Source organism: Coccinella septempunctata, chromosome 8, assembly GCF_907165205.1.
Source record: "Coccinella septempunctata chromosome 8, icCocSept1.1, whole genome shotgun sequence".
Lineage (NCBI taxonomy): Eukaryota > Metazoa > Arthropoda > Insecta > Coleoptera > Coccinellidae > Coccinella > Coccinella septempunctata.
This window is the reverse complement of record NC_058196.1, coordinates 1,337,866-1,364,682: the sequence shown is the minus strand read 5'-3', so window position 1 is coordinate 1,364,682 and position 26,817 is coordinate 1,337,866. Positions and strand designations below refer to the sequence as shown.

Here is a 26,817-nt window from a genome sequence, read left to right as displayed (position 1 = left end):
CATATAACACCGTTTTGTTCTAAATTATCCAATGACTCTTTTAATTTGGGCATTAGTTTTTGTGGAATTCTCCGAGAACTGTGTATAACAGGAATTGCTTTATCATCCAGAATTAATTTGCAAGGTTTTCCAGGAAAACATCCTAAATTATTAAAAACTCCATTATATTCCAATACTATATCATTTTTTGATTTTAAATTAGTCTTTGTTAATGAACTTATATGCTTAATCAAGTTAAAATCTAAGCAAGCCTTCAAACCCAATATTGGTTTATCTGCACCATCAACAATATAAAAAGATAAATCTGATTTTCTGTCTCTAATGATACAACTCAACCTTACCAATCCTCTTACTTGCACCATTTTTCTTCCAAATGCCATCAAGTTAACGTTAGCAGGGGCAATTCCATCCAGTGAGCAAATTTTTGTACAGTAGACCTTCGTGGGAAGTACATTACACTCTGCTCCAGTATCCAACTTAAAACATACAATTGCATTATTAATCATTATATTTTCAGCTAACATTTCTTCATTAGAACAATCGCTTAATTTGGATTTCAACTGATTAATATGTATTGTATCAATAAACAAATTGTCAACCTCTTCACATAATGAAATAGTTTCCACTGGAGATGTTTCTGGTTTCTTTTTCTTTTTATTTTTATCATTTGAATTTTTTAATAAGCAACATGCAGAAAAATGATTGTGTTTTTTACAATATGAGCAAGTTTTACCAAAAGCAGGACATTTACGATTGTCATGTTTATATCCACATCTTTGACATTTTATGAATGATTTATTGTAACTATTTCTATTACTTAACTTATTTAATCTCTTCTGAGTAACAGCATCAACGGCATAATCCGGCTTTGGCTGATTACCAGTGATCACACTTGCTTGCTGCCGGCTAATCTCCATGATGTTGCAAATTTCCTCAGTTTTCTTCAGTGACAAGCTCTCATTCTGCAGCAGCTTCTCTCGCAGGTTATCGTCCTTCATTCCCATTATTATGGAGAGTAGAGAGAAGGAGAACGATCGCCGTACTAAAAATGTGTCTCCAAAAACGGGGAAAATAGGTGTCGCTGCGATTACAGCGGGTATCGATAAGGAGTGGGGATTCAAGCGTCAATTTGAAATGAACAGCCTTCATTTTATTTAAGGTTATGTGTCATCGTGGTTTTTCTCATGATTTTTCAAATACCTTTCTTCAAATCTATATTGAATATGAGTTCTCTGAATTATATGCAATAAAATGCAAGTCGAAATCAATGAAATTCGAAAGAAATCACTGATCAAAAAAATTGTACCTACTTTTGTTTATCATTGTTTATTGAAAGCAGCTATGTTAGTTGGTTTACTAATCTTCAAAATTATATAAATCCGTAGTGAGGAGCAGTACACATCAAGACAACAAAAGGTAGCAGTCTCAGATTTATCACTTAGGTATTAGAGTAGATTCTTTTGCCAATACTCAGCTGAGAACCGATATAAACCATATATTATGTTATGCCAACAAAATTCTTCAAGAATATTTACTTCTGAACCATGTAGTTTTATTGGTTAAATATTCTTATTCAGAAGAGTCAACGTCTCACGAGGGATGACAATTTCGATTTCGTTTATAATGAATCCATCATCTTTTTGATATCTTCATCGCAAAAGTGCTCTTGACACACAAATTGATTGGGAGTTGATTCTTGAGATAAGGTTTTTTCCAATTTTCTCTCAAAAATGCTCTCGGAAATTTTATCTCTTCTCCTTTTCTTTCCGATGCCAAAACACTCTTATACTTGCGCACGCTTCAACATTTCACCATGGTCATATGTTGTTCTCTTATCAAAAATCGACAATAATAATATTCCTATCATCTGTCACCAGGGAAACAGTTCACTCAGCCAACGAGCCAACTACAATTTGATTTGTGTAAACAAAATTTCGCACTCTCGTGATGGCCAGCGCGACTGTTGGCAAAAACATGAACTACTACTATTGGTACATATTTTAGGGGACAAAAAATCTGTGGTCTCAAAGCAGCGATCGTTCTCCTTCTCTCTACTCTCCATACCCATTATGATCTTGTCCCTGACCATCTCATCTTCATTGGTGTACTCGCAGTTTTTCACCAGAGTTTTTATTTCCGTAATGAAACTCGTTATCGACTGGCCATCCTTCTGAGTGCAGCTCAAAAATTTAAAACGGTCGAACACCACATTCTTCTTTGGTTCGCAATACTTCTTGAATGCCGCCTTTACATCCTCCAGTTTTGTAGAAGAAATTTTTAACTTCAAGGTATTAAAAATTTCCAAACCTGCATCTCCGATTAAATTCAGGAATATTGCCACCTTTTTTTCTTCAGAAGCATTCGTATCCACGGCAGCTAACATATATAATTCGAATTTTTGAATCCATGTGGCCCAATTTTGTCCCATGTTTCCCGAAAATTCCATAGCAGGTGGGATTCTGAATCCTTCCATATTTATATAATCCTTGAATAATTATCGGAAAAATCACAACACCTGACACCATGTAACGGTTTTATTTCCGTATTTAAATATATCTTTTAAATAACGAGACTGCTGGATGTATTAATTTAATTTATTATGGAACACAACTGGGTAACTTTATTACAGGCAGGTTCAACGATGACTGAACGTTGACTTCGATACAGAACAATCACATACATACAACATGTGTATAACAAGAAGTTTTATACTATAATCAAATGGCCTCAGCCTTAACAATATCCTTACAATATCTAATTATATACAGGGTGTTACTAAAAGTTTTTCTCTTATAGTATTACTCACTTCCACAAGACATTCAACTGAAACTTGGTATAAATATTATAACTTATAGTTCACACCGAGTGACACTGTCCCCTGTTTTCTGTTTTCCTCCAGCATGTTAATCCATTGATTTCACGAATGAATACATTCAAGTATTCCATTTTCTGTACCTTCATTTCTTGTACGGATTCTTCCGCTTGTGCTCTGCCACAAATATCTGGTTTGTCTGAATCATCTTGCTTTCCACTCTTTTAAAGATATGTTCAAATTATGTGATTCCTTTAATAACAAATTTGTATTACCCTTAAGAACTTGAATTTGATCTTCTATATAATGCTCATGAAAGAATTACCTTCTTGGAATGGGAGGTAGTTCATAAAATTCTATCCAATTTCACAATCCAATCTCCTTGTTGAGGCTCCAGAAATTTGCAAATTAACGAATTTTGCCTGTAACTCGGATTTAATAAATTACGACGTTCAGTATGCCTTGTCTCTTTCTAGCTCTTCTTCTTACGAAGAATTCAGCTCTTTTTGCTCAATGTCCAGCTATGTTTATGGATGCATTTCATCATTCATTAAAGAGGTCATCTAATCTAATACTTCGATTTATGCCCCACCTCAGATCTTGATGATATTTTTTATAGATAGAATTTTTTATGCGGATTCGAATGGCCGTACTCTCAATAGCTATAATTTTTTGAAATGTTCGTTAAATGCTCTCAATTATGACATTTGTATTATTGTTCACTGTAATTCTGAATTAATTCGGGGACATTCCAAGGATTGTAAAATGATGAAAGCAACCGAAAGGCACAAATATAATTTAAAAAAATACGTTTCCATTGAAAGAGTTTTTTCTATTACTCACAAGGTTGGCAAACGTTCCTGAACTCGTCCAGGTACGGTAAATCTTCGGAAGCAATTTAACGTATGACAGCTAGTTTCATGCCTGTTTTAATATACCATAATATACTACTTGCCATTCTGAATTGAATGGTGTGTCTAATGGCCTTATGCACCGTCTGATCGAACGAAGCTCCAAAACGACGTTTAAGCATAGAATCTCTATGAAAAAAAAGGATGTTTAAGGAATAAATCTCGTTTAATGAAACGGCATATGGCCATAATTCATTTTCTGACAAATATTGACATTAATGGTTTTTTCCATAGATTAAATAGATGGAACATAAGCTATTTTCCAGACTGTTCATTTTTCCAATAATTCCCACTCCATGCAACCACCAATGAAATGAATTTTCGCTTGTATTCCCCTCCTGATCGCTTCAAAATTTCTAAGACGGCGTGTGTATTTGTAATTGTCAAAATATTATTTCAATCATTCACGTCGTAATATTTTGGAAAATATGCAACGATCTGCCGTAAAAAAGTGTGTTTGAAGTAAAAGTGCATTTATACATGGAAGAGGAAAGCGATTCACTTATTCCGGTAAGTTTTTGATATTTTATTCTTGTTTGCGTACACGACTTTATGAAATCAGGGGAGGGAGTTAGGGGACGCCAGGGTCGAATTCTGTTTGAATACGATCTAATGATTTGTGCTTACATTGAAATGTTGAGTTTGTACATTAAAATAATTGATTTAAATTTTAGTTTTCCAAGAAATAAAACCAGACGACCAGACCAGACTGGGTCTTGAAAACAATTTACACTTCTCTTGTAATTTACACTTCAGACTTCAGTATAATGAGAGAAATCGACTTTTACTGTTAATTTGATAAAGATGCCATCCCGAGTGAGGTAAGATAGGTACATTACCACTTTTTTAACTCGCTTTCTTGTCTGAATATCACTTTGTTTGGAATTTTGCAAGTGATTTCTGACAACTTCTAGTTTTGAGGTGAACTTGAAATTTGGTAGATTCTCTTTCTCCTATAATAAATCATGCTTTTTTATGTAAACATCCTTCCTGGTTTGAAGATGAACAATAGAACGAGATATTAATTGCTTTAACAATGCTTTAGTTATAGCCAATACTGTGCCTGTCGTCAGTACTTGAGTTTTTGAAGAAAATGGAAGGAAAATGGGATCAAAATCATCAAACATGAATGCCAGTTCAGGATTTGCAGAAATGAAAGTGTCTTGTAGTTCAAGAATAAAACAAGTAAGATACATACCCACCCAGGGTGGTACAAAAAATTCTCTAAACTACTATGGTTAATAGAACTTGTCTTAGGAATGAAAATCCATAAAAATGAGTAAAGGTCATGTTTTGAGGCACACGGCGTTGAATCTTTTTTGATAATCAAAAAAGTTTTCTTCATTTGTAACATGTATTTCAATGGCAATGTAAAAATTATGCTACTACTGTAATTATGAACACAATATTATGACCATTCAAATGGAGCTCGGATATTCCCATTATTTTTATGAGTTATTGAATGAAAATGTCTGTTATCAGGATATTTCGAAGTGAAATTTCAGTTGAAAAATTTTTGCAGGAATAAACACGCGGAGAACAGAAATTGAAAAACAGCTAATTGAAGTCGAAACCGATTTGAGACGACGACTGTGTCGTCAGTACTTCAAGAAATAATTTGCTACCCTACATACCGTTGACAATTCATTGGCAGGAAAAATTGAAGATGAAAGCTTGAAAAGCCGAGGCAAATACCTTAAGAAAAATTTCTTTGAAGAAAGTTGCATGCATAAAAAACATAAATGACCTCAAACAATTTGCTTTAAAGTAACATTATTATTCAGTTAAAGCTTACAGTTTCGTTAAAATTGCTCTTAATTATGATGCACTTCAACACCCAGAAGCACTTTTGAGGTGGTATGAAAATTTGAAGGGGGAAGCAGGTTGTTGAAGTATTTGAGTTGCTGAAAATGAAAGTTTGAAACACTGCTTATTAGTTGATATGCAATATAACTTAATTGAATTTATAACTGCCCATAAAAGAAAAAAAATGATGCTTTATCACGAATTTAGGGATTCTTTCATGGCTAACTCTATGCAGAAAGAAATAATTTCTTTTTGATTTCACAATCATTGGTAGATGTTTATAGTATAACATTACATTTTCATTCCGCCTAATCTGTTCAAAAGACTTGAGAATTTCTTCAATGAACAAACTCTTTCAGATTCTCATTATACAAATTCCATAAAATTCAGCTGCTTCCACTTCTATTGATCTGAGAATTAACCATTTTGAAGAGAATTAATTTGATGAAAGTAATTTTTAGTTTTTAGTATATACTTAGTGAATAAAATTTCAAATAATCTGTATGTAGGTTAAGGTCATATTGACCATTAGTGTATGGTAACATTGTATTCAAAATGAATTCTTTTTCACACAAAGTGTTTTGGTATTACTAGTTCTATATCCCTTTGAATAGTTGTCATAAAAAAAATACTCGAAATCTTTGCATTAAAACATACTTATTTTCCATTCGATATAAAATTATTGCCGACTATCTGAAATATTCAGTGCAAGTAGTTCTGAATCAGCCCCTGTCCAGTTCCCCCACCCAAAGAATCCAAATTCATATTTATGGCAGTATTTTGTGAATGCGTTTTTGTCGAAATGCTCTATCTCCTGTTTTATTAATCTATGGTTTTTTCCCTGTACCCTTCAGTTTAGGTTTCTAATAGCTATTTATGTAACAAGTACATAAATTAGGCCTTCATGGACCAGTCCAAAAGTTTATGGCAGAGCGAGCAAAGCGAGCGAGGCCAATAACTTGGGCAAGTACATAAAGCCCAATTATGTACGAATTGCATACAAAGCTTTATGTTCGACTGCAATGCAGAAATGTTAGTTTCTAAAATGGCTTATTACTGAAAAACTTTAAGTGTGCTTCTGATTTTCTTACCTTAGTAACCAGCGATCTTAGCAACCTTATTAAACACAGTTGTTTACTTCCTTAATTTTGTGACAAACGTCATAATAATCCAAAAAATAGATCGTGCTGGAGAAGAAAGCGTAGAAAATTTAGCTGTAAGCGCCAAAGAATCTCTCTTAACCACTAAATCTAAAAGTGCTTATGAAAATAGGTATGCGGCCTATAACGAATGGTGTAAAAGAAGAAAATTGGAAAATCGACTTCTGGCTTACTTCAATAGTGAATTGAAAGCTCACAAAAGTTTTTCGCTATGGACTACGTAGATGAATCGGAAAGTACTAAAATAAGTGTTGCCACCAGAATAATGGGCCAGGAAGTAGTTGATTCTAGCATTAACAGTATTGCAGATCGAAAACTGTGTTTCCACTTCGAGCTCGACCCTCAGGCATGCATTTTTATAATAACAAAGAATGTGTTTTTAATACTCACTACCACACTAATGCTGAGAATACTAATTCATAATTTTGTTTTTAAGTCGAAGTTCAATTCTTCTTCCTTAAATAAAGTTTTGTTTGCATCTAGTATATTTACTCGACAGAATGATAGTGACAGTTGAGTCCAATAAAGTGGTGTCCAATAAAGTAGTCAATTATGGACACTAAACAAATTCATAAATAAAGTGTTTATGATGCAGTCGAACATAAAGTTATGTTTGAACTACGACGCCCGTAAAGCAAACATTATGTTACGCATTATGAACATTTGAAAACATTCATTTTTGAAAATTGATTAGATGTCACTAGTAGGATTTCAGACACTTTTCCTAGAAAATTGAATTTTTTTTTTTTTTAGATAAGAATGTCCTGCTGGAAAAAATACAATCCTACCGTCCTCCATCGAATTCTTCAAGCTTAATAATGAAAGAAATAACTACAGCAAACTCCAGATCGAAAAAATATTTTTGTATCTATTGCAAGGAAATGTTTTCCAAATTGGTTGTCCACCTTGAGAGGAAGCATGGAGAAGAACCTGAAGTTCAAAAATTTTCTCTGCTACCTAAAAGTTGCGAGGAAAGGATAATAATTGATGTACTGAGGAAGGAAGGATCTTACCAGTAAAACACTGACGAGAATCTAAATTCGGGGGATCTTATCGTCACACGGAGGCCAATGAAAAATTTGAAAAAAACTATGAATTATTATAAAATATGCCCCTCTTGTAAGGGTTCTCCAACTATACGATACGGAAACACTACCCTAAATGCTTACCATCTTATAAAAAAGGGGACAGATTCCCGACAATATTAAGTAACAGGTTAAAATCTGATATACATAAAATCGCAAGCCCTGTATTGGGGGATATAGTTTTCCCGGTCCTCCGGGATGATGAGGTCACCCGAATAATAAAATATGATAAGTTGGCGATTGCATTTGGCAATTCTTTGTGCACAAAATATCGACTGCCACATCTCCATAAGATGATTAGATCAAAACTACGATAAATCGGGAGATTTTTAATCGAATTGAAAAAAATTGACCCCCAAATTCATGACTATTCAATAATTTACTGCCCCGATTATTTCGATAGTGTTGGAGGCAGTAAATAAAACTGCAAAATTGGACACTCTGCAGCAGGAATATAAGGCTCCTGCAACAGCCTCGGAATTGGGTACCACACTAAAAAAATGTGGAAAACTACTAGTGATCATGTCACTAGTGAGGATGCTGATCATCAATTCAATATAATATAAGTAATAATCTCCAATCTCCAATGAAGATACTGTATCTGGTCAGGCTAGCAATGCAACAATTGTCTATATATACTAAAAGAATTTCGGGTTATGTAGACTAAAATCAAGGAACAGTTTACTCGGCCGTGTTGGGTGCTAGAGATTTGGGGTTTTCGCGAGAAGAAAGTAGAGATTCCGAATTATTTTCTTTATACTATTTGCATTTCACAATACATTCAACTGAAAGTTAGCAATAGTTCATGAATTTCAGATGGTAATACTCAGATAACAGCTCAAATCTCTTGTTTCATTGTCTGCTTTTCCTAATTTTATTTTTCAGTACATAATTTTTTAGGAACCTCGCTCAATTTGAATTAAAAATCAGTGTATTGTAGATTTATGATGTGATTCTTCTGTTCAACAAGGGATTCCAGAGTGGAATATTATTTCAAATTTTCTATATTTTTAATTACAGTTTTATTTTCAGAATATTCTGATGCTGGATTGGATCATAATGAAGAAAACAGTACATATGAAAACGATGAAGAAATTGCACAAAGCGAAAATAATAATGATGACTCCAATGAAGATAATGTATCTGGTAAGGCTAGCAATGAAACAATTGTTCGCATTTCATAATACATTCAACTGAGAGTTCGCAATAGTTCATGAATTTCAGATGGTAATACTTAGATAACAGCTCAAGTCATTATGCCCAAAATCTCTTGTTTTATTGTGTGCTTTTCCTAATTTTATTTTTTCAGTACATAATATTTTAGAGGCCACGCTCAATTTGACCTAATAAAAATTAGTGTTTTGTAGAATTATCATGTGATTCTTCTGTTCAGCAAAGGATTCCAGAGTAGAATGTTATTTCAAATTCTCTATATTTTTGATTACAGTTTTATTTTCAGAATATTATGATGAAAATGTGAATAAGGCGAGAAGGAATGACACTTCTTTGGAAAGTGCGATATAAAAGAAATCCAAAATCCGAAAAATAAGAGTAAGAGATATTTCTGCATATATTGCAAGAAGTTGGTCACAAAGATCGCCAGACATATCGAGACGGTTCATAAAGATTGCATCGAAGTGAAGAAGTTGCTGCTTTTACCAAAAGGTAACTTTTTTTTAACATAGTTGTACTGGCATTAGTGTCAAGAAATGCTAAGACTTCCACATTGCACAATGTACATAAGCACATGTTGGGAGGGTGATGATGTAGTCAGGCTGAACTGACAGAACTGGGTTCATTGCCTAGCATTGTAGTACAATAGGATGTCAAGTTGCAATTATCGTAAAAATAACTATATTTACAGTACGGTTAGCAAAGTTGCTAGGCATATTGTAGTTCTCTCTTTGTCTACTATGTACCTTCACTACAAAGCCAATAATTTTAGTCTCGTTTCGTTCAATTACGTCGTTCCTCTACTGGTTTATACACTTGATCCAAGAACATATTGAAAATGTTCCTATTTTATTCATTACTCCTAATTTTAGGTTACAAAGAACGTCAGGAAGAAATTTCTTCACTTAGGAAGAAAGGCAACTTTGAGTTCAATACAAAAAACGCCTACAATAATGGCCCACTTCTTGTCACCAGAAGACCTCAAATTAAATTGAAAAAAAATTTCAACGATTATCAGGTTTGTCCGCATTGCAGGGGGTTTTATTATAGAACTGGCATCAGAAGACATTACCTGAAATGCAAAAAAGATGCAGTTGTAGGTGAAAAGACCTTGCCATCGACATCTCGTCGTGTTCATGGACAAGTGCACAAAAAAGCAGATACTGTTTTGAAAAACATCATCATTCTTAAACTGAGGGATGATGATGTATCGCCAATAATAAGGTATGATGAATTGGCCATAATTTAAGGTAATTCTTTATGCAGAAAATACCGAAAACTTCATCTAAATTACTTTATACGATCAAAATTGAGACTGATCGGTCGCCTTATGATTGAGGTAAAAAAAATCAATAGAGCCATCACGGATTTTGCATCCATTTATGAACCATTCTATTATAATGATGTAGTTAGAGGTGTGAATAAGGTAGCACTACTCGATGAAAGCCTCAACTACAAATCGCCTGCCACGGCTTTCAGCTATGGAAAATTATTGGAAAAATGTGGACAAATCCTGATAAATGAGCACATCAAAGGGGATAATGAAATAGCTCAGAGAAAAGTAAAGATTTTTTTTTGCTATGCGACCCAGAGTACATACCTGACAGAAGAAACATCGACTTCTCTTGGAAAAAAATGCAAGACGAGAATGAAAACATTGCTGTGGATCCAGCGGGGGAAAATAAGTCTCAACATATTATGAGAAATCATGATACAGTGCTGAACCAGAAAAGGAAAAGAAATAGAAATCCGGAAACATGGAAAAGAAACATAATGAAAAAAAATATAAATTTAGGACAATCCTTTGAAAATGCAAACAAAAAAGTCGTTCCAGCTCGAAAGAGCCATGTAAAGAAACTTGCTGCTTTTTACTGTAGTAAAAAGATATCTAAAGACCGACGAGTTGAAATTTACAAGGCTTTAGGAAATGTTGATCGTCAACCTGATTCCATTTCACGTTTTATGGACTTCAAAAATAAAAAACGACAGCGACTCCGCCATCAGAAAAAATCTCGAAACGAGTCCGATTATAACCTCGATGGAGATAATATAGAAAAAGAAAGCCGTAGAAGAATGTTCTCTTTTATCATCTCAGTTCAGAAGAAGGTGATAGAGAGAAAGTTTGTCAGACATTCTTTTTGAATACATTGGGTATAAGTCATCAAGTAGTGAAGACTGTTGCGAAAAAATTTGTTGAAAATAATAGATTGATAGTAGATGAAGATCAACGAGGTAGACAGATAGCAAAGAGTTGCATTGACGATAAACGAAAGGAGTTGGTAAACAATCATATCAACTCCTCTGATGCAGTGGAAAGTCATTACACCAGAAAAGATTCTTCGAAAAAATATTTGTCTGGTTCCTTGAACATTTCAAAAATGTACAGTTTATATATCGATTATTGCAAAGAAGAAGAAGGTGAACAACCTGTTCGTGAATCTATGTATCGCTGGATCCTTGTGAATGAATTCAATCTAGGATTTCATATTCCCAAAAAGGATCAGTGTGATTTGTGCATAAATTTTATCATAACGCGAATGCCACTGAGAAATATCAACTGCAAGAACAGATGAATTGTCATTTACAAAACAAGGAGTTCATGCGGAAGATAAAAGAAAACGAAAAATAAAAAGCATTAATGATGAAAGTTTCTGTTTGGCCATCTTTGATTTGCAGAATTTCTGCAGTGTCCAAAAGTAGAAGTTGGCCAAGCTTACTATGAATCCAAATTAGCAACATACAATTTAACAGTATATAAGGCTGGAAAAAAACAAGGATATCGTAAAAGAAATGAATCGAGTCGACTTTTTCGATTTGAAAGATCCATTGCTTAAAACTACAATGAAAATAGATAAAAATGATTGTGGAAATGCCGTAAAATGGTCTGGGATCAGTTGCGTTCAAGTTGATTACCAAAATCCAAATATTTTAAAACTCGAATACAGGCTTCAAGAGGAGTTTTTTGAAATTAACGTAACAGAACGCTCAAGGAAGAAGCTAATAAGCTTTTTACACATGAAGAACAATAATGATAACCAGAAAAATAGAAGTATAAACCTTTGGCGGCGATTTTCTAGACTTCCCGCGAAATTGACTCAGGATATTATTGCACCAAGCCAGCGATATTATATATTTTATATATACAGAGTGTTCCAAAACTAGTGATTCAAACGTCACACCACGATAGAGTAGATCAAATAGGTATTATCGAATGAAACCAAAATTAGTTCAGCGAAACTGTACCGTTTCTGAAAAAGCCTAATCTAAAATTGCCGATTGTCGAACTATTTTTTCAATCACAAGGCCAATTTGTGATTGAGGATAGCGTTTTTCACCGGGATAAGAAAATTCTCCATGAAAAAGACTGAAATACCCGGCCAAGGAAATAAACATATGTTACAGGTGCAGCTAGATCGGACACCTCCAGACAACATGTAAGAGAGAGAGATCAAATGCAGAAGATGCGGAGGAAAACACAATAGAAAAGACTGCAGGGGGAAACTCAACTGCCCCAACTGTCAGGCGGAAAGAATCAGGCCAAGGAAACACGAAGGTGACAGCAAGGAATGCCCGGTCCTACTAAGAGCCCGAAGGGAGAGTACTGAATGCACCAAGAAACTGCAGGAAATACCAGAAGCGCACGAAAGCGAAGACAGCGAAGAGGAAGAACAAACCGTAGAAAAGAGAATATCTGTCCTCCAGAATAATCTACAGAGATGCAAGAAAGCACACGACGTCCTGTGGGGTAAGATAACCATCCCACCGGGAGAGATTTAGCTCTGTTGCAGGAACCAAACGAAAGAATAGCCAAACAAAAGAAGATACTGACAGATGAGCAAGCCGTAAGTGCCATTGTAGCAGGGGGCGACCTGAGAAGAGGAAGAAATGGAAGAGGCCAGGGCTTCTGCTGGATCGAAGTTGAAGGAATTAGGATAATCATCTGCTACTTCTCCCCGAACGATAAGAGTAAGAAGAATCTGAAGAAATGGCTGAATGGCATGGAAGCAGCCATACAGGATGGGAAGACAGCCATCATCGCAGGAGATTTTAACGCGAAATCCGAACAATGGGGATCGGAGTACCAGAGGCAAGGCGGTAATGGAATGGATAGAGAGGCTCAGTCTGGTAATACACAATGAGGGAAAAGAACCGACCTTTATCAGAGGAACGCAGCGATGCAGAATAGATCTGACCCTATCCACGGATGACTTGGCAGACATAATTGAGAATTGGAGAGTCACATGGCAAGAGACGCTCTCCGACCACGCCGACATCCGATTCACCGTCCGTACCAAAGACACCTTCTTGATCAATTCTACTGTTGTCGAATTGACAAAAACTACTTTACTTCAATAAAGGCATTCTACATCACAAACATTTGCGTATTCGAATATTTACTAAGTTTCGAAGGGTGTATTTCTGAAAGTTCTTAATTCTGAAGCGAATCTTTTTCGTGTTGGTTAACTAATGCGAAATAGTTTCCATGAATAATCTTAAATTCGATTTTGGAGTTTTAGGAAACTTGCCTATTGCTCACCATTGGCTAACGAAAAAATTCTAAATTATGATATAATTTTTTCGATTGGGCCACCGTCTTACGAAGAAATATAGAGTTTTTGTTGATTTTTTTAATTAGGCCATGAGTAAACATGTGCCTGCAATTGCTATCATTGGCTAATGAAAAAAATATCAAATTATGATATAACTTTTTCAATTGGGCCACCGACTTCTGGAGAACATGTTTCTGCAATTGCTATCATTGGCTAACGAAAAATAATTTTTCGATTGGGCCATCGACTTACGGAAAAATATGAACTAATGTTCAAAACAATATAAATTAGCATAATTTTTCCGGTTGGGCTTAAAAAACTGCTTTATATATTACTGGCTAGCAGAAAATTATCGATTCATATAATAATATCATATAATCTATTCAAGAATTATTGATATCTGGGCCCGAGAAATATCCTATTATTTCTGTAATTTCAATCACGTAACTAAAATATAAAAAAGTTCAATATAACTTCGGTCAGTACATAAATTGTATGTGAGTGACCCATATGGGTGAGCTTACCTCATGGGTACTACTAATGCAAATTCCTGAGATGTTAATAATTCTTGAACGGATGAGTATATACTCGAAATTCGATAAATCGAATGAAATTCAACAATGTCATTAACAAAGCATTGTTTTTTATATTGAAAAATTGAAAATTTTTATAATTTTCTTTTTCTTCAAATTACAATTCAAATTATCATAGTTCCACATTTGATTTTATGACAAAATCATCTATACTGAATTTATTATTTTCAACCAGAACGAGAATTATAGGGTTCTTTCCATAACTTTTTTGATTATTTTGTATTTTTTACTGTTATAGATGATTTTGAAATAATCTCACTAATACAATTTTACGAAATCATGAAAAATTTATATGCAAAAATGTATACTTCTTTCTAATAATTTTTAATTTCATAAAATAGAAAAAATTAGTTTTGGCTATAAATTTTTTATAATTTCTACCTATATATAACCTTATCAATAATATTGTTTCCCTTAAATATAATATTTCGTCTTTTATTTCTTAGAAAGACACGTGTATGATTCCGAGAAAAATATTATTAAAAGAAATATGTAGGTACATAATTCTTATAACCGGACAACAATATTATTGAGTATTGCTTTACTAATAGAATAAATTAAAATGTAATTCAATTAAATCGATCTGATGAAAAATAACCAAATTATTCATCGCATGATGAATATGATCTTCTAAAATCTGAAATTACAACTTAAATTCATCAGTTCCATTTGAAACATTTATTTATACTTATATTGATCATTATCAATGAATACTCTACTTTACTTCATCAACATAATAAATTCAAATAAAAAATTTTTATTTTACATTCAAATTGGAGTGATAAAAAAAATTGTTCTTCTCAAAATTATGATTATAATTGAGAATTTAAATGCAGCTAGAATTCATCAGTTATATTTCACAAAAAAAAATTTATTGGGAAAAAATTATTATTTCCTTTCTTGAAGGTCATTTTCAATCCATTCAGGAAAACTTAAAGATAAAAATACATGTAAAAAATATCTTTATTCATTATTATGTATTATAAATAACAATTGTCCTTGAAAAATTTAAAAATCCATAAACTGAAAGAAGACGATTCCATTTTGGAAAGATATTTTTCACTCTCTGAATGTAGAAGTACAGAAGATATATATTACTCAAGAAATATGTGAAAAATGGTGAGCTTGAATATTTTCATTCAACTATTTTATTTATATTCAACTTTTTCCAGATCAGTTCGAATAATTATAATATTTTATAACTAAACATAAAAAAAGTGATTGAGCTGGAAGAAAAAAATAAAAAAAGATTACCAATTATTATCGTCAGTTCTTTTATGGACTAGGAAAGCTATATCAATATTGCTTATCACTTCAGTAAAGGCAGAATACAATCATATAACCTTGCAAAGAAGGACAAAGGATTAGAACTAAATTTCAGCTGGGATGACATCCATTTCGAAACGAATTCTTCGATAGATTGTTGTCAAGAATGAACCAGACCTACTACAAATCAAGGTGACTCAATTACATCAGTTACAGTCTCCGAAATACTTTGTTTTACATCAATTCTCATAATTTCGAATGAAAAAATAAAAACAGATCATTTTGCAGGTCAAATCTCTTGGATTCTTCTGTGGGATCCTATATTGATGAACAGAATCCTTTTTATTGGAAACTTCATATCATATCAGAGTTTCTCCACTCTGACAATCCAGATAGAAAACAGAGAAATCATCTACTGAATTGAAATCCACCTAGAAAATCTATTATACTTCAATGGAATGTTGTCACGAATAAATCACACCAACTACAAACCAAGGTGACTCAATTACATTAGTTACAGTTTCTGAAATACTTTGTTTTACATCAATTCTCATAATTTCGAATGAAAACATAAAAACAGATCATTTTGCAGGTCAAATCTCTTGGATTCTTCTGTGGGATCCTATATTGATGAACAGAATCCTTTTTATTGGAAAATTCATATCATATCAAAGTTTCTCCACTCTGACAATCCAGATAGAAAACAGAGAAATCCTCTACTGAATTGAAATCCACCTAGAAAATCTATTATACTTCAATGGAATGTTGTCAAGAATAAATCACACCCACTACAAACCAAGGTGACTCAATTACATTAGTTACAGTCTTCGAAATACTTTGTTTTACATCAATTCTCATAATTTCGAATGAAAAAATAAAAACAGATCATTTTGCAGGTCAAATCTCTTGAATTCTTCTGTGGGATCCTATATTGATGAACAGAATCCTTTTTATTGGAAACTTTATATCATATCAAAGTTTCTCCACTCTGACAATCCAGATAGAAAAAGAAGAAATCCTCTACTGAATTGAAATCCACCTAGAAAATCTATTATACTTCAATGGAATGTTGTCAAGAATAAATCACACCCACTACAAACAAAGGTGACTCAATTACATTAGTTACAGTCTCCGAAATACTTTGTTTTACATCAATTCTCATAATTTCGAATGAAAACATAAAAACAGATCACTTTGCAGGTCAAATCTCTTGGATTCCTCTGTGGGATCCTATATTGATGATCAGAATCCTTTTTATTGGAAACTTCATATCATATCAAAGTTTCTCCACTCTGACAATCCAGATAGAAAAAGAAGAAATCCTCTACTGAATTGAAATCCACCTAGAAAATCTATTATACTTCAATGGAATGTTGTCAAGAATAAATCATACCCACTACAAACCAAGGTGACTCAATTACATTAGTTACAGTCTCCGAAATACTTTGTTTTACATCAATTCTCATAATTTCGAATGAAAACATAAAAACAGATCATTTTACAGGTCAAATCTCTTGGATTCTTCTGTGGGATCCTATATTGATGAACAGAATCCTTTTTATTGGAAACTTCATATCATATCAAAGTTTCTCCACTCTGACAATCCAGATAGAAAAAAAAGAAATCCTCTACTGAATTGAAATCCACCTAGAAAATCTATTATATTTCAATGGAATGTTGTCAAGAATAAATCACACCCACTACAAACCAAGGTGACTTAATTACATTAGTTACAGTCTCAGAAATACTTTGTTTTACATCAATTCTCATAATTTCGAATGAAAACATAAAAACAGATCACTTTGCAGGTCAAATCTCTTGGATTCTTCTGTGGGATCCTATATTGATGAACAGAATCCTTTTTATTGGAAACTTCATATCATATCAAAGTTTCTCCACTCTGACAATCCAGATAGAAAAAGAAGAAATCCTCTATTGAATTGAAATCCACCTAGAAAATCTATTATACTTCAATGGAATGTTGTCAAGAATAAATCACACCCACTACAAACCAAGGTGACTCAATTACATTAGTTATAGTCTCCGAAATACTTTGTTTTACATCAATTCTCATAATTTCGAATGAAAAAATAAAAACAGATCACTTTGCAGGTCAAATCTCATGGATTCTTCTGTGGGATCCTATATTGATGAACAGAATCCTTTTTATTGGAAACTTCATATCATATCAAAGTTTCTCCACTCTGATAATCCAGATAGAAAACAGAGAAATCCTCTACTGAATTGAAATCCACCTAGAAAATCTATTATACTTCAATGGAATGTTGTCAAGAATAAATCACACCCACTACAAACCAAGGTGACTCAATTACATTAGTTACAGTCTCCGAAATACTTTGTTTTACATCAATACTCATAATTTCGAATAAAAAAATAAAAACAGATCATTTTGCAGGTCAAATCTCTTGGATTCTTCTGTGGGATCCTATATTGATGAACAGAATCCTTTTTATTGGAAACTTCATATCATATCAAAGTTTCTCCACTCTGACAATCCAGATAGAAAAAGAAGAAATCCTCTACTGAATTGAAATCCACCTAGAAAATCTATTATACTTCAATGGAATGTTGTCAAGAATAAATCACACCCACTACAAACCAAGGTGACTCAATTACATTAGTTACAGTCTCCGAAATACTTTGTTTTACATCAATTCTCATAATTTCGAATGAAAACATAAAAACAGACCCTTTTGTAGTATGTCTTTCCAAAGAGTCTCTGCAAGTTCACATGGTCACCGTGGCTATGGAAAGAGTTTTATCTATGGGTTTTCTCCAGTTGAGTTGGCTATCCAGAATAACATCTAGATATTTGCACTCACTGTAAAATTTCAGAGACTAGCCATTTAGGACCAGCGCTCTGAAGTCAATATTCCTCTTTCTTTTGAAAGGAATTAGTGTTGTCTTCGAAGGATTGACAGTTAGCCTTCCCTCCACGCATCATTTTTCCATAATCCTGAGAGCGGTTTGCATTAACCTGCTCAGTAGACCTTCAAGCTTGCCCCTAAAAAATCACCTCTTTGTCATCGGCGTACCTATGTCTATAATATATTGTCAGAAAACATTCATCGATTGGTTAAAAAACTTTAAATCAAACATCAACCCTGCGATTTATTCTTCTATAAATTTTCATTAAATGATAATCTGCACAAATTTTGAAAAAACATCTAAGGTATCATCAATCGTGGCCGATTCTGTATGGATCATAAGCATAAATAAATATCGTGCAAAAAATTCAAGTCAAAAAATTTATATGCATTTTTATTCGGAAAAGAAACTGTCGACTTAACTAATTCAGAATGTAGGAAGAAATACTCAATAAAGAAATCTAACTGAAACCAAAGAGGATACTTCTCACCCGATATTTCTTCCTACATTTTGTATTTTTATTCATTTGCATACACCATACAATTTGGTGTATGATACAAGAAATTAGGGAAAAACCTTAATAAAAAACACTTTCTATCCATAAATGTAGTGAATTGTAAAAAATGAAATTGTTTACGAAATAAGCTGAACTATTTTATATTAAAGGCCATATCACAAAGAGGACGCCCTAACAGAAGAGGACGAAACAAAAATTTCCGCAATAGGAAAAATAGGAGAGAAAAAAAAATGAAGGAAGAAAAAAAAAAAGAGGAAAAAAAACAGGAAAAAGAAATGGAAGAAGAGGAAAAAGGAATGGAAGAAGAGGAAAAAGGAATGGAAGAAGAGGAAAAAGGAATGGAAGAAGAGGAAAAAGGAATGGAAGAAGAGGAAAAAAGAATGGAAGAAGAGGAAAAAGGAATGGAAGAAGAGGAAAAAGAAAAAAAAAATAAATAAAGAAGATTAAATTAAAAAATGTATTTATTTAATTCCATTCATACAGAACAATGAAAAAGCTATGAAATAAGTTCGATCGTCAGAATAATATGCTAAGATTAATTTAAACTATTAAGTTAATTTATAACATGATGTTGAGTGTCCATTAGGAGGGCCGAGTCGGATCTCGGATTGCATCGCAACGGATAAATCCACCTGCTTGCCTGCTAACATTTGTAACTACGTCCAGTAGAAACGCATCGAGCAGCAACGGAATCCGTCAACGGATTGCCAGGCGAGCGTATTTTCTATTTTCCCGTCGATGCTATATTGATGAACAGAATCCTTTTTATTGGAAACTTCATATCATATCAAAGTTTCTCCACTCTGACAATCCAGATAGAAAACAGAGAAATCCTCTACTGAATTGAAATCCACCTAGAAAATCTATTATACTTCGATGGAATGTTGTTAAGAATAAATCACACCCACTACAAACCAAGGTGACTCAATTACATTAGTTACAGTCTCCGAAATACTTTGTTTTACATCAATTCTCATAATTTCGAATGAAAAAATAAAAACAGATCATTTGGCAGGTCAAATCTCTTGAATTCTTCTGTGGGATCCTATATTGATGAACAGAATCTTTTTTATTGGAAACTTCATATCATATCAAAGTTTCTCCACTCTGACAATCCAGATAGAAAACAGAGAAATCCTCTACTGAATTGAAATCCACCTAGAAAATCTATTATACTTCGATGGAATGTTGTTAAGAATAAATCACACCCACTACAAACCAAGGTGACTCAATTACATTAGTTACAGTCTCCGAAATACTTTGTTTTACATCAATTCTCATAATTTCGAATGAAAAAATAAAAACAGATCATTTTGCAGGTCAAATCTCTTGAATTCTTCTGTGGGATCCTATATTGATGAACAGAATCCTTTTTATTGGAAACTTCATATCATATCAGAGTTTCTCCACTCTGACAATCCAGATAGAAAAAGAAGAAATCCTCTACTGAATTGAAATCCACCTAGAAAATCTATTATTCTTCGATGGAATGTTATCAAGAATAAATCACACCCACTACAAACCAAGGTGACTCAATTACATTAGTTACAGTCTCCGAAATACTTTGTTTTACATCAATTCTCATAATTTCGAATGAAAACATAAAAACAGATCATTTTACAGGTCAAATCTCTTGGATTCTTCTGTGGGATCCTATATTGATGAACAGAATCCTTTTTATTGGAAACTTCATATCATATCAAAGTTTCTCCACTCTGACAATCCAGATAGAAAAAAAAGAAATCCTCTACTGAATTGAAATCCACCTAGAAAATCTATTATATTTCAATGGAATGTTGTCAAGAATAAATCACACCCACTACAAACCAAGGTGACTTAATTACATTAGTTACAGTCTCAGAAATACTTTGTTTTACATCAATTCTCATAATTTCGAATGAAAACATAAAAACAGATCACTTTGCAGGTCAAATCTCTTGGATTCTTCTGTGGGATCCTATATTGATGAACAGAATCCTTTTTATTGGAAACTTCATATCATATCAAAGTTTCTCCACTCTGACAATCCAGATAGAAAAAGAAGAAATCCTCTATTGAATTGAAATCCACCTAGAAAATCTATTATACTTCAATGGAATGTTGTCAAGAATAAATCACACCCACTACAAACCAAGGTGACTCAATTACATTAGTTATAGTCTCCGAAATACTTTGTTTTACATCAATTCTCATAATTTCGAATGAAAAAATAAAAACAGATCACTTTGCAGGTCAAATCTCATGGATTCTTCTGTGGGATCCTATATTGATGAACAGAATCCTTTTTATTGGAAACTTCATATCATATCAAAGTTTCTCCACTCTGACAATCCAGATAGAAAAAGAAGAAATCCTCTACTGAATTGAAATCCACCTAGAAAATCTATTATACTTCAATGGAATGTTGTCAAGAATAAATCACACCCACTACAAACCAAGGTGACTCAATTACATTAGTTACAGTCTCCGAAATACTTTGTTTTACATCAATTCTCATAATTTCGAATGAAAACATAAAAACAGATCCTTTTGTAGTATGTCTTTCCAAAGAGTCTCTGCAAGTTCACATGGTCACCGTGGCTATGGAAAGAGTTTTATCTATGGGTTTTCTCCAGTTGAGTTGGCTATCCAGAATAACATCTAGATATTTGCACTCACTGTAAAATTTCAGAGACTAGCCATTTAGGACCAGCGCTCTGAAGTCAATATTCCTCTTTCTTTTGAAAGGAATTAGTGTTGTCTTCGAAGGATTGACAGTTAGCCTTCCCTCCACGCATCATTTTTCCATAATCCTGAGAGCGGTTTGCATTAACCTGCTCAGTAGACCTTCAAGCTTGCCCCTAAAAAATCACCTCTTTGTCATCGGCGTACCTATGTCTATAATATATTGTCAGAAAACATTCATCGATTGGTTAAAAAACTTTAAATCAAACATCAACCCTGCGATTTATTCTTCTATAAATTTTCATTAAATGATAATCTGCACAAATTTTGAAAAAACATCTAAGGTATCATCAATCGTGGCCGATTCTGTATGGATCATAAGCATAAATAAATATCGTGCAAAAAATTCAAGTCAAAAAATTTATATGCATTTTTATTCGGAAAAGAAACTGTCGACTTAACTAATTCAGAATGTAGGAAGAAATACTCAATAAAGAAATCTAACTGAAACCAAAGAGGATACTTCTCACCCGATATTTCTTCCTACATTTTGTATTTTTATTCATTTGCATACACCATACAATTTGGTGTATGATACAAGAAATTAGGGAAAAACCTTAATAAAAAACACTTTCTATCCATAAATGTAGTGAATTGTAAAAAATGAAATTGTTTACGAAATAAGCTGAACTATTTTATATTAAAGGCCATATCACAAAGAGGACGCCCTAACAGAAGAGGACGAAACAAAAATTTCCGCAATAGGAAAAATAGGAGAGAAAAAAAAATGAAGGAAGAAAAAAAAAAAGAGGAAAAAAAACAGGAAAAAGAAATGGAAGAAGAGGAAAAAGGAATGGAAGAAGAGGAAAAAGGAATGGAAGAAGAGGAAAAAGGAATGGAAGAAGAGGAAAAAGGAATGGAAGAAGAGGAAAAAAGAATGGAAGAAGAGGAAAAAGGAATGGAAGAAGAGGAAAAAGAAAAAAAATAAATAAAGAAGATTAAATTAAAAAATGTATTTATTTAATTCCATTCATACAGAACAATGAAAAAGCTATGAAATAAGTTCGATCGTCAGAATAATATGCTAAGATTAATTTAAACTATTAAGTTAATTTATAACATGATGTTGAGTGTCCATTAGGAGGGCCGAGTCGGATCTCGGATTGCATCGCAACGGATAAATCCACCTGCTTGCCTGCTAACATTTGTAACTACGTCCAGTAGAAACGCATCGAGCAGCAACGGAATCCGTCAACGGATTGCCAGGCGAGCGTATTTTCTATTTTCCCGTCGATGCTATATTGATGAACAGAATCCTTTTTATTGGAAACTTCATATCATATCAAAGTTTCTCCACTCTGACAATCCAGATAGAAAACAGAGAAATCCTCTACTGAATTGAAATCCACCTAGAAAATCTATTATACTTCGATGGAATGTTGTTAAGAATAAATCACACCCACTACAAACCAAGGTGACTCAATTACATTAGTTACAGTCTCCGAAATACTTTGTTTTACATCAATTCTCATAATTTCGAATGAAAAAATAAAAACAGATCATTTGGCAGGTCAAATCTCTTGAATTCTTCTGTGGGATCCTATATTGATGAACAGAATCTTTTTTATTGGAAACTTCATATCATATCAAAGTTTCTCCACTCTGACAATCCAGATAGAAAACAGAGAAATCCTCTACTGAATTGAAATCCACCTAGAAAATCTATTATACTTCGATGGAATGTTGTTAAGAATAAATCACACCCACTACAAACCAAGGTGACTCAATTACATTAGTTACAGTCTCCGAAATACTTTGTTTTACATCAATTCTCATAATTTCGAATGAAAAAATAAAAACAGATCATTTGGCAGGTCAAATCTCTTGAATTCTTCTGTGGGATCCTATATTGATGAACAGAATCTTTTTTATTGGAAACTTCATATCATATCAAAGTTTCTCCACTCTGACAATCCAGATAGAAAACAGAGAAATCCTCTACTGAATTGAAATCCACCTAGAAAATCTATTATACTTCGATGGAATGTTGTTAAGAATAAATCACACCCACTACAAACCAAGGTGACTCAATTACATTAGTTACAGTCTCCGAAATACTTTGTTTTACATCAATTCTCATAATTTCGAATGAAAAAATAAAAACAGATCATTTTGCAGGTCAAATCTCTTGAATTCTTCTGTGGGATCCTATATTGATGAACAGAATCCTTTTTATTGGAAACTTCATATCATATCAGAGTTTCTCCACTCTGACAATCCAGATAGAAAAAGAAGAAATCCTCTACTGAATTGAAATCCACCTAGAAAATCTATTATTCTTCGATGGAATGTTATCAAGAATAAATCACACCCACTACAAACCAAGGTGACACAATTACATTAGTTACAGTATCCGAAATACTTTGTTTTACATCAATTCTCATAATTTCGAATGAAAAAATAAAAACAGATCATTTTGCAGGTCAAATCTCTTGGATTCTTCTGTGGGATCCTATATTGATGAACAGAATCCTTTTTATTGGAAACTTCATATCATATCAGAGTTTCTCCACTCTGACAATCCAGATAGAAAACAGAGAAATCCTCTACTGAATTGAAATCCACCTAGAAAATCTATTATACTTCAATGGAATGTTGTCAAGAATAAATCACACCCACTACAAACCAAGGTGACTCAATTACATTAGTTACAGTCTCCGAAATACTTTGTTTTACATCAATTCTCATAATTTCGAATGAAAACATAAAAACAGATCATTTTGCAGGTCAAATCTCTTGGATTCTTCTGTGGGATCCTATATTGATGAACAGAATCCTTTTTATTGGAAACTTCATATCATATCAAAGTTTCTCCACTCTGACAATCCAGATAGAAAACAGAGAAATCCTCTACTGAATTGAAATCCACCTAGAAAATCTATTATACTTCAATGGAATCCTTGAATTTGTCCGTTTTATAGGAAACTTCATATCATATCAAAGTTTCTCCATTCTGACAATCTAGATGAAAAAATAAGAAATCTTCGACTGAATTAACATGCACCTCAAAAAACCTATTATACTTCAATGAAATGTTGTCAACGATAAATCACACATCTCATTATTTTTTAATGGAATATTTCTAAAAATTTGAATTCATATGTGTTTTGATATTACCCATTAGTTACCTGATAAAGAGATCTGATTTTTTTAATAAATAAATGTAATCATCATTGAATTGATACTGTATTATCTTTTATTTTTATAAATAAAACAAATACAAAGTGCTTGATATTTATTATTATTAAATTTCAAATCGACATTTGAGATAGTACGGACTAAAGCTTCATATATCAAGATAATACCAACTTTATTTCAATTTCCCCAGAGATCAAGAATAAATAAAAAAAAAATAATAGGTTATAATTAATTCATTGTTTCTTACATCTTCAATCAACGCTTCGAATATAAAGAACATCGAAATAGAAATTGAACAGATAAATGAAAAATATTCTTTAATCACGGAAAAATGATCTACACGTTGTATATCATAATTCATTTACAACAGTAACAAAACACGAATTTAATTAATGTATATTGAATATTATGTGATATTATTCCCTAAAAAATACAAATTTAAAGCGCAATCTGTCAAATATCGTATGTTCAAACATGAAATAGGAATTTGGTTGTTGACCGAGGGGATTTCTGCGAATTTAAAACTTATATGGTAAGAATAAAAAATAATTGTTCAGCTTCGAAACCAAAGCTCACAACGAGCGCCCTAAGTTTAGCAATGTGAACACATATTAGTGTTATGTGGTGAACACTTTCATATAAAGCCCTACACTTCAACATTGTGAATAGGTCTTAATACTCTTAAGTGTAAACATGGCCTTACGAATAGAAATATTCTCTATGCGCCTTTTCCTACGCACCTAAAAGTAAATCCACTATGCTATTGGACATTTTACATGGAATATGATTGAATAATGTACTTGCAAGTTGAGACTTTCAATTCTCTTTAAAATTAAATATGAAAACGAATATAAATATAAATTATTCTCAAATTATAATGAATTTCTATTTTGATAACCTAATCAACATCATAGAAGCAAGTCTCTGATTGACATGCTCACACTAATAATTATTTGATTGGTCGCAATGAAATCTTACGAGTTCCCATAAAGTTCAATGATTGGTCCATGGTCCAATATCCCTACGCGAATTCGAAATTTAACACGGCAACGGGCAAATCGACCATTTTCATTTCATTTCGTGATTGCTAACTTTCGAGTGCAAAGGACGCCGTTGAAAAAGTTATAAAAGAGGTAACTAATTTGATATTTTTAAGAAATTATTAGATATAAATTTTTAATGAAAATATCTTCGCATGTGTTAAAGCATATTTTTCGAAAACATACAAATATTTCGTATTTACTTTGATGGGTTTTGAAGAGTTTTCATTTTTTTATTGAATGGAAGGATAGCCATATTAATTTTTTAATTGTGCTTCATTCAAATCGTTGTTATATTTTACGAAAAGAACGAAATCGACAATTTCCAAACATTAAATATTACTCTTCAAAAATTATTAAACATCTAATAAAAAAATTTCGAGCTGAGACCTGAATCAAATTTACATCAATTTTAAAAAAACATTATCTATAAATATTTATATATATTTATTTCTCTTTACAGATTCGCAGTTTTAATAAAATGGATAATGTAAGTTTCATTTTTGATCCTATATTAATTATTACTGTCTAATAAATAGACACTTATTAATAGATAAATGAAATGCCAATTAATGTGAAGAAATGCAATAAATGATATATTCAATTCTTTCAGGTGAACCCACAACAACATAAATCACTTGAAAACTTATTCTTAGGATACAGAGGTGGATGGTTGGAATATAAATATATATACATATCTTTTTCCCTTCTTCAGCCAAAATCTCTAATTAGTACTCTTTTCCAACCTCCTCCTTTTTAGCTTTATCCTGTGTATCCATCAATAATCAGTCCTATAACCTTCTTAACCTTCTCTCATTTACCTATGCATTTGTTGTGAGAAATCCATTTTTTACTATCTTCCTTCCTTCTTATTTCTTCATTCATTATCCTGCTTTTTATTTATCAAGTCACATTATATTTCCAATACTACGTTTCCATAATTAAGATATTTCTCCGATTTCCTTCACTTATCACTGTGGCCCCTTTTCCTTATATATCATAATACTAACTATGAACTATTGTTCATTTCAAAAATTCTTCATTAAGATATGTGATTGTTCGAATACTTCGAATGGAATTTTACAGTTCAATAAATCTTCGATTAATTGACAAGATGACAATATTGCAATTGTATTACCCTCTTCAACCACTC

At 32.7% G+C, this 26,817-nt stretch overlaps 1 protein-coding gene and 3 long non-coding RNA genes across 29 annotated transcripts; 2 read left to right on the top strand and 2 right to left on the bottom strand.

The window, feature by feature from the left end:
• Positions 1–253: 253 nt before the first annotated feature.
• LOC123319199 lies at positions 254–2,735 on the bottom strand. Its single transcript, XM_044906063.1, has 3 exons — positions 2,065–2,735; positions 342–1,000; positions 254–274 (listed from the first exon to the last, which is right to left on the bottom strand). Exons 1-3 carry the CDS (start codon positions 2,471–2,473, stop codon positions 254–256), a joined length of 1,089 nt encoding a protein of 362 aa, XP_044761998.1. The 5' UTR covers positions 2,474–2,735.
• An 11,315-nt stretch (positions 2,736–14,050) lies between these two features.
• LOC123318588 lies at positions 14,051–24,319 on the top strand. Of its 26 annotated transcripts, none has more exons than XR_006538334.1 (20): positions 14,051–15,209; positions 15,263–15,548; positions 15,645–15,852; positions 15,949–16,156; positions 16,253–16,460; positions 16,557–16,764; positions 16,861–17,068; positions 17,165–17,372; positions 17,469–17,676; positions 17,773–17,980; positions 19,778–19,985; positions 20,082–20,289; positions 20,386–20,593; positions 20,690–20,897; positions 20,994–21,201; positions 22,997–23,204; positions 23,301–23,508; positions 23,605–23,812; positions 23,909–24,116; positions 24,213–24,319. It is a non-coding gene; the product is annotated as an uncharacterized LOC123318588 (long non-coding RNA). The 26 variants fall into 26 exon arrangements; XR_006538359.1 differs by having other exon boundaries at positions 24,201–24,319; XR_006538343.1 differs by having other exon boundaries at positions 23,897–24,116.
• Positions 24,252–24,682, bottom strand: LOC123318592. The gene is made up of 2 exons (XR_006538373.1): positions 24,501–24,682; positions 24,252–24,364 (listed from the first exon to the last, which is right to left on the bottom strand). It is a non-coding gene; the product is annotated as an uncharacterized LOC123318592 (long non-coding RNA).
• A 1,037-nt stretch (positions 24,683–25,719) lies between these two features.
• Positions 25,720–26,774, top strand: LOC123318591. Its single transcript, XR_006538372.1, has 3 exons — positions 25,720–25,757; positions 26,128–26,154; positions 26,278–26,774. It is a non-coding gene; the product is annotated as an uncharacterized LOC123318591 (long non-coding RNA).
• The last annotated feature ends 43 nt before the right edge of the window (positions 26,775–26,817 follow it).

Excerpts from the sequence above, each read along its gene's own strand:
- LOC123319199 (XM_044906063.1), bottom strand. The coding sequence starts at position 2,473 with ATGGAAGGATTCAGAATCCCACCTGCTATGGAATTTTCGGGAAACATG. Across the intron at positions 1,001-2,064 it reads CAGGGACAAGATCATAATGG|GAATGAAGGACGATAACCTG; the intron begins GTATGGAGAGTA and ends CCATAATAATGG. Across the intron at positions 275-341 it reads TGGTGCAAGTAAGAGGATTG|ATAAACCAATATTGGGTTTG; the intron begins GTAAGGTTGAGT and ends TTGATGGTGCAG.